The 8,761-nt window shown below is 33.6% G+C and overlaps 1 protein-coding gene and 1 pseudogene across 1 annotated transcript; one reads left to right on the forward strand and one right to left on the reverse strand.

Annotated features, from left to right (window-relative positions):
* Positions 1 to 779: 779 nt before the first annotated feature.
* On the forward strand, positions 780 to 2,791 carry LOC120145643 (annotated as a pseudogene).
* Positions 2,792 to 4,636: 1,845 nt separating this feature from the next.
* LOC120145100 (protein RETICULATA-RELATED 4, chloroplastic-like) lies at positions 4,637 to 7,604 on the reverse strand. The gene is made up of 8 exons (XM_039158998.1): positions 7,003 to 7,604; positions 6,431 to 6,499; positions 5,946 to 6,077; positions 5,782 to 5,835; positions 5,629 to 5,673; positions 5,348 to 5,487; positions 4,994 to 5,119; positions 4,637 to 4,898 (listed from the first exon to the last, which is right to left on the reverse strand). The coding sequence occupies exons 1-8, from the start codon at positions 7,540 to 7,542 to the stop codon at positions 4,829 to 4,831; spliced, it is 1,176 nt and encodes a 391-aa protein (XP_039014929.1). The 5' UTR covers positions 7,543 to 7,604; the 3' UTR covers positions 4,637 to 4,828.
* Positions 7,605 to 8,761: the final 1,157 nt, after the last annotated feature.

The raw sequence follows: 8,761 nt of genomic DNA on the forward strand, positions 1-8,761 counted from the left end.
TGACAATAAATGCTCAATCATCCTGCTACAGTCGTTGGTACTTGAATCCGTGATATCTAAGAATAACAATGATTCTTTTAACCAATTAAGTTGATTTGTGTTATTTAAAAACAATAGTTTTTTTTTGTTTTTTTGTTTAATATTATTATTAAATTGTGGTCTAATATCTGTAAAAAAAATATTTTTTAACTCTTTGAGTTTATATTTTTTTTTATCAATTTGACTCCAAAAACTATAAAATGAGATACTTAAAAAATTGTATTGTTTGATTAATGATATTTTTAATTTATTATTTTGATTATCTTTTACCATTAAATTTTAATGATTTAGAGTTATCACTATCACAGGACACACTCTTGTAAATATTTTTAAAATTATAAAAATATTATATAATTATTTTAAAATTATAAATATTAAAAATTATTGTAACATATTACAAAATTAAGAAAATATTTTTAAAATTCTCAAATATATAAAAAAAAGATAATTAAAAATATTATTTATTAAAAAATATCTAAAAATATGATGAGACGATATAATTGGAGTATGGATTGCTGATGGGTAAATGACAAAATTACTGCGTTAAACTCTTTTCCCTTTGTAAGTTGTAACCATAAAAATGGGCACTTAAGAAGAATAAAGTTGAGAGGTTGATTTTTTTTCTAAAAAGTTAATGACTTTGCACATAGTTAAGCCAATAATATTTTACAATTAAATATACAAATGAATTGCAAAAATATACATATTCTTCAAACATTCAATTTTCCCAATCTTCTAATTGCAATGTATTCTTCAACTCTATTTCCCCCAAAAATCCATTATCTTTCTCTTGGAGCTTCTTGCATATCAGTAGCTATTTCAGCCATTTTGGTCTTGCTTTATACAATCCTGTACAGCCATGGTTGTACCCAATCTTTTGTCCCATTCAACCCCATAGACCTCCAGTGGTCATCTTCAACAGATGATATCAATTCTGCAACAAATATTAGCCATATTAAGTTCATATTAGCCAGCTCCGAAAAAACATTGAAATCCAGAAGACCATACATAGAATCATGGTGGCAGCCTAATGGAACAAGAGGGAACATTTTCTTGGACTCACCACCTTCAAATGACTTCCTCCCTTGGCCTTCATCTTACCCTCCGTTCCAAGTCAACGAGGACGTCAAGAAATTAAGGGTATACCCTAAACTCGTTGTTCCGGCCGCGGTCCGACTGTTCCGCTCGATCCTCGAGACGTTTCGGCTCGAGGACGATGAGGACGTGAGATGGTATGTCATGGGGGGATGATGATACTGTCTTTTTTGTTGAGAATTTGGTGGATGTGCTGGGCAAGTATGATCATAGTGAATACTATTACATCGGGATGACATCGGAAGCGGTTAAGTCGAATTTTGACTTCTCGTTCGATATGGCATATGGGGGTGCCGGTTATGCTTTGAGCTACTCCCTGGTGGAAACATTGGTGCCTGTCATTGATGATTGTATTGAGAGGTACGCTTATTTGCGTGTTAGTGATCAGTTGTTGTCTTCATGTTTGGCTGATTTAGGCGTTGATATCACCCTTGAAAAGGGTTTTCACCAGGTAATCTCTACTCTCCGATGAGTTTCAAATCCATCCGATCTAAATAATTGAAGGATGAAATATATATATATGGTCCCTTGACTATAAGACATTATTTTGTTGGATTTATTGACTATTAAAAGTTACAAAATAATCCTCCAATTATAGGACGTTGCTTTGTTGAGTCTCTCGACTATTAAAAGTTATAAAATGATCATCCGACTATTCATATATTTCAAACTCGTTTTTTTCTGTTAAAAAATTGACGTTCGTCTGAGTTAGACATTTACCTACTGAATGAGATATGATCAAATCTAATCCCGGAATCTCAAACGATTATATAATTGAAACATCTTTGAAGTCAGATTTTATCATATCTTAATCTACATGTTAATGTCCAACTTAGAAGACCATCAATTTTTTGGATAAAAAGGGTGAATTTGGAATATATGAATAGTTGGATGATCATTTTATAACTTTTAATAGTCGAGAGACTCAATAAAGCAACGTCTTATAATCGGAGATCATTTTATAACTTTTAATAGTTGAGGTACTCAACAAAGTAGCAATCTATAGTCAGAGACCATTTATGTACTTTATTCATAATTAAACTAGTCTCATATGGACTAATTTTGGCAAGTGCAGATTGATCTTCTAGGTGACATATCAGGCCTGCTGTCATCTCATTGGCAGTCACCGGTTGTCTCGCTTCATCATCTCGACGGAATAGACCCGATATTCCCTTCCAATAACCGATACGAGTCGATGAACCACTTGATGAAAGCAACGAAATTCGACCAATCCCGACTTCTGCAACAAACGATTTGCTACCACAGGGCGACCAACTGGTCTTTCACGGTGTCGTGGGGTTACTCGGTTCATATTTATGAAAGCCTGATCCCTCGGAGCATTTTAAGGAAACCGCTTGAGATGTTTAAGCCGTTCAAGAAATCTGCTACGCCTCCGTTGTACATGTTCGACACGAGGTCACCTTGGGAAGATGATCCAAGCTGTCAAGCTCCTCATGTGTTCTTCTTGGAATCTGTGGGAACCGACGGCGGAGGTTTTGTTAATACTACGTATAGACGAGCTTCGCGGCCGAATCTGTCATCGTGTTCGTCGAGTGGGAACCATTCGGCGGAACATATCGACTACGTGAGGGTGGTTTTGCAGGCGACGAGGCGTAAGCAGGCTAGGCCCTCCATTTCAACTTCTTTGCATATCTAATGTAAAACTTTTAGTTTTACACCTTTAAGATAGTTGGACGAGAGATAATCAAATGCTGAGATTAACCTTTTTTTTTCAATGAATATTTTGAATTTTCAACTATTAGTCTCATCCAACAATATACTAAAAATGTGTAGAACTTTTTAATTTTACATTATGTATTGGATCCTAGCCCTCTATGTGTGTATATATATAGGGAAATGATCTGTTTACCCTCAATGTAAAACTAAGAGTTTTACATCCTTTTAGGACCATTGGATGAAAGAGATCAAAGGTTGAGATTAACAATATGAAATGAGAAAATACTCACCGAAAAGAAAAAGTTAATCTTAATCTTTAATTTTTTTCAAACCCGTGACTCTTAATTTTACAAAGGTGTAAGTGGATTCTAACTCATATATATATATATATATATATATATATATATATATATATATATATATATATATATATATATATATATATATGAGTTTTACATCCTTTTAGATCATTGGATGAGAGAAATTAAATGTTGAGATTAACAGTATGAAATAAGAAAATATTTACTGAAAAAAAAAGTTAAATGAGAAAATATTTACTGAAAAGAAGAAGAAGTTAATCTTAGTCTTTAATTTCTCTCAACCAATGGTCTCAAATTCATAAACTATATCAATTTAACTCTTTAATCAATATTCACTTTTATATAACAATTAACAGTATTAATATAACAATTTATTATTGATTTTGTGACAATTGATGTGAATGATAATGTAATAAAAGAGATATATTAATTTCCTTTGATGAAAATTGAGAGTTTACTTAATTTTTTATAAAAATATTTTTTAAAAAATAAGAAAAAAATTTAAAATATTTAAAAAAAATACTAAATTATTAAAAAGTGATATTAATTTTTTGGGAAAAATAGAGAAGTAATTTTTTTTATTAATTTGGAGTAAATATAAGGCATTATTTGTTCAAAAATAACTTTCAACCATTTAATATTAAACACTCACACCTCTTACATTCTCAATGCTCGAACCTGAGACTTCAAGGAATAACAATAATTCATTTACCATTGAGGTCGCATGGTTTGTGCATAGAAGTAAAAGTAAAATGATAAGTTACAAATATTAAAAATAAAATTTTATAAATATTTATAAATTATTAAAAATTATTTTGAGAATAATATCTTATTATATAAAAAGTTTAAAATTTTGAATAAGAATTTAAAAAATATCTAAATATTTTTATTAGACAAATCTTTGACTGTTCCTCGATTGTATGAGTTTTATCATTTTTTTCAAATATATTTTCGATAAATTTAAAATTGATTGAGTTTTATTGATATTTAATGGGTACTCATTAATATTATTTTAACTCTTTAATTTATTTTAGCATAATCTCAAAATTAATACCCAATGTTTTCTGAATGATCATTTTAATTATTATTTTTTTTAATATTTTAATCTTTAACATTTTAATCAAAATAATCTTTACGGGAAGAAAACTGTTAATTGATTAACAATAAACTTATTATTAATATAATATTTTCATGTGCTAAATTGACGGTTTCGCATAGAATGTTGCTGACAGACATTTTGGAATAACATGTTGCAGGAAGGAAAGGTAGAATGTTGCGATGTGGAGTACGTGAATGCTACAAATGTTGCAGACATAAGGTTGAGGCCTTGTATCACTGAAGTTTTAGCCTAAATTATTCTCTTTTATAATTTACAAAGAAAATGTCATTTTTTATGAATAATTAAACAGTTATCTAAATTAATAAATGTTTTAATTTTAAGCTTCTTTTTAAAGTAAAAGAGTTCAATTTAATAATAAAAAATCATTAATTCATAAAATTGGCAATTAATTAATTTATTCCTTTTGATTTAACATTTATTTCGGGAAAAAGAACAGCTTTCTTTTACGAGAAAATGTCTTAACAAATGTATTTGTATTTAAATGGAAACTGCCATTGGAGGCAGCCAAAGCCTTCCACCAATGGCCAACGCCACCACTACCGGTTGTTTCGAGCTCCGACGTTAAACCTTCTCAGACTTACCTATGCTGTGCACTGTCCTCTTCGTGAGCCTTCTGGATTCCGACCAATCGAGCATAATCCACCCACCTATACAAAAGCCAATTCGAAACCATGAAAAAAGTAACTCGATTATCGTATCACGACACGTAGAACTTTCGAGGTTGGTTGATATCGTATCTTACAATAGAGAACCCAAGAACGTGTTGCCGGTTCTAACAGCGAAGCATAACGCACTCAACACAAGCTTGTGCTGGTGTAACAATGGCTCCAGAATCCGTTGTTCAATAACACCAGCCAGCACTTGGTACCTGCTCAGACAGAGACAAAAGAATCCTAAGCAAAATGTTCCAAAATTTGATAACTGGTACATTCTGAGCATTTCGAACATGTTTTTTTTTCACAGGTATGAATCTGGATAAACCGACTTCAAAAATCGTTCTCAACAGGATTACACGAGAAACGTCGTAAATACATGTCAGGTTTCGAAACAGAACATAGTAAAAGCAATTCCATGAACAATAGCAAAATCTACACACCTGAGGTTGCTCGAAACGGCCATGTATACACCATAGGCAACACTGGTGGATAGTATGGGAACATTTTCAACTTCATCCGCAGCCGACTTATCGACCGCCTTCCTAGCATTGATCAAAGCATTCGTGATCGCTGTGCCAACCTACAATAAACTAAACCCGTAAAAAGCCGAAATGCGAAATCGCTTTATACTTTATATATTAGATAGCAGATAATTTTCTCAACCATTTGAAAGAATATACACAAAAGGGGATAGAAAGAGGAACAGCAGCCAAAACCTTACCAGCGAAGAAATGGTGCCCACTGCAAAAAGCTTTGCGCCATTACGCTGCACATATAATTACATTTAGAACACAATACGATGGTTTTATTCTTACCTCGGATATTCAGAAATCTTATTACTTAAAAGTTGACGGAAAAAAGAACCGCTCCTTACCATTACTGCACCTAATCGTTGCAGAAGTGAATACGAAGTACCAGGAAGAGCAACCTGCAGAAAAGATCCTCTATCAACGACCTTAAATCACTCGTATTTTATCAACTAGGAAAATCTTTGCAAAGTCTCTATGCAATATTATCAGCAAGATTAAAAGAAGAAACCTGAAAAGCGTTGTCGGGGCAGCTATAGAAAAACTTGGAAATAGCTCCAGCACTGACTGCGAGAGGAGGCCGGAGAGAGACAGTAGGAGCGGGAAGATAAACAAGCATGAAATCTGCAATTATGGCCATTACCTACAAAAACCCGAATATGATATTTAAACTGTAGAAATAACAGAGTTGGACATGTAACTCATAGTTGTGGTAAAGGATCTCTTATTCACTTAGTGTCTGCGAAATATGCACACTTGATCCGTGATTTAAGAAGCTAAAAACAATGACAAGGCATATCGGTGGTCGTATCTCTGCATCCTAAACCAATACATTTTTGTTTCGGATTTTGCAACGAAATCAATCAGTTTGTACAAAGACATACTCAAATTCATTCTTTAAATTAATAAAACCAGAAATTCCTTGCTATTGAAGGTGAAAGAAGGAAGAAAAGATGCACATTTTAAAGAACTAGTTATGAGGTAAAACAGCCATACCACATCTGCAAAAACGATTTCGAGCTCCTTGAAAAAGTTTTCTCTGCGGCGTTCGTATTCTGCAGCAGTCTGGAAAACACGAAATGACATTAGTAAAACAGTTGTTAAGTTCGGAATCATCAACAAAACAAACCACAGCTTCCATGAAGAATTGAGATCAAAATCCAGATCATGCATAAACATAACTCTTGTAGGTTTAGATTCTTCTGCTAAAAACCAACCAAATTGTTTTACTAGATTCACCCATGCTGAGTTGTTGAGTCAGCTGTGAGTCACACTCGAGACAACTAGGATGTTGGCTTAAAACTCTAAAGGAAAAAAGAAGGCAAAGTGCATCAAAATTCAGGCTATGATTGATCTTACAGACAAAGATCACAAGAAAAGAAATTGAAATTCGATTTTAATAATCAATGAACAAATCTACAGGGATTTAAATTGCGGCTGATATCGGAATATCTGCCGTTATATAAGGTAAAGTTCCTGCCACAAACAGTACCCGCAACGCAACTGAAAACAATCAATGATCTACAGTAAAAAAACCCAAAGAAAATACGAAAAGAGAGGGAAAAAACCTTGGTGAAGATGCCGACACCACACTCCATGGCAACTTTAGCTAAGAAAAGATCATCAGCCAAAAGCCTTTCTTTAAACCCACCAAACTGCATCAGCCACCTCATAAGCCCCGATTTTTCGAGCCCCAAGAACCTCTCTATAACCGACCCGGGGATCTTCCCGGCCTGGATCGCCGCCGCCAAGTCTTTCGGAAGACTCTCCATTGACCTCCCTGCCTCCGCCAGCACGATCATCGTCTCTTTCCTGTTCTTATCACCCGCATTTTCATCGCCACCACCCCCGTGTTTCCCATTGTCGTCGTTACCCCCGCCGCCGCCACCGGAGTTGTTGTCGTTGCTGTTGATATCACCACCATCACCGCCTGCGGACGAGGCTAAGAACGGGGAAGGTCGGGTGTGGTGGAGAGTGGAGACAGAGGAGGAGGAGGAAAGGCGGAGACGAAGGTGTAGAGGGAAAGTGGCGGGGAGTTTAGGGGTGATGGAGGGGGGAGGGGAGAAGGACGGTGGTGAAGGGGTGAAAAGGCAGGCGGCGATGGACATGGCCGGTGGTTTTTCTGGTGAGCTTTAGATTTGGAGCGTTGTGGGTTTTGCGTTGCTTGGGGAGCAGGAGGACTTTGACTTATGACATGAGGATCTGAATCAAACCAAACGCCAGGGGACTTTTCTAAGACAGTTTTTGTCCGAAAACAACGTGGATGGTCTTTTCCTACTTTAGGGTTTCATTCTTCCCCACTCTCTCTCCTCCATCCCCTCCCACTCACGCTCTTCCTATAATTTTACTCACCACATCATTATACGTACCCCCACTCTTCAGTGGTAAACAAATAGGGTAAATTACAAATTTAGTATCTAAATTATCAGTTTTGATCTATTCAGTACCTAAACTTACAATTTTTCAAAATCATATCTGACGTTTAATTTTTTTCCTCATTTTAATACCCTAATGTTAAAAACTTAATACGTTTAATATATAAACCATCAGTTTAGATCTATTTTAATACCTAAACTTTCAATTTTTTTTAAAACTTTACGTTAAATTTTGCTAGGAGTACTAAAAAGCAACAAACTAATTTTTTTAAAGGAGGGCACTAAATAAAATAAAAACTAAAACTTTAAGTATGGTTTTAAAAAAAATTTGAAAGTTTAGGTATTAAAACATACAAAACTAATAGTTTAAGTACTAAATACATAATTTATCCAAAAAACTAATACAAATAAAATCATTAATTTTCTTTAAAATAGAAAATATTCAAAATTATAATGAAATTCATAAATAAAACACATTATTAGAAAATCTTCTTATAACCATTGACACTCAAGATTATTAAAGGGCTATACAAGAAAAAGTCAAAACTCAGCTAAAAAATAGATACAAATAAATATTATTGCATCAATAAACGAACCATAAAAGGAGATTAAACTACTAAAAGACCAATGACAATCGCAAATGAAAATTAAATGTCGCGAGAAGACTATCTACGAACACAAACCACGTATCCAAGTCCAATACGAGGTCCAAAGCATGAAAGATCCACATAATAACAAATAAGCGTCATCTTAAGTAATCGATGCGACATCAAATCCAACCTTAAAAATTAAACAAAAAATTATCAAATGATCGAAAATATTTCATAAAGATAGAGAAAAATGTGTCATAAAGACAAATTATTATAAACTAAAAAATAAATATACAATATAAAAAAATAAATGATAAATAAAAAAACAAGCGGTCGAAAACTATTACCAAAATTGATAATAT

This window comes from Hibiscus syriacus, unplaced genomic scaffold, assembly GCF_006381635.1.
Source record: "Hibiscus syriacus cultivar Baekdansim isolate YM2019G1 unplaced genomic scaffold, ASM638163v2 tig00110893_pilon, whole genome shotgun sequence".
In the NCBI taxonomy this organism is placed as follows: domain Eukaryota; kingdom Viridiplantae; phylum Streptophyta; class Magnoliopsida; order Malvales; family Malvaceae; genus Hibiscus; species Hibiscus syriacus.

What these genes read in the sequence shown, in the direction of transcription:
- LOC120145100 (XM_039158998.1), bottom strand. Translation starts at nt 7,542, where the DNA reads ATGTCCATCGCCGCCTGCCTTTTCACCCCTTCACCACCGTCCTTCTCC. An exon ending in AACGATTAGGTGCAGTAATG is followed by an intron (nt 5,674 to 5,781) that starts GTAAGGAGCGGT and finishes TTATATGTGCAG; the next exon opens with CGTAATGGCGCAAAGCTTTT. An exon ending in ACGTTCTTGGGTTCTCTATT is followed by an intron (nt 4,899 to 4,993) that starts GTAAGATACGAT and finishes GCTTTTGTATAG; the next exon opens with GTGGGTGGATTATGCTCGAT.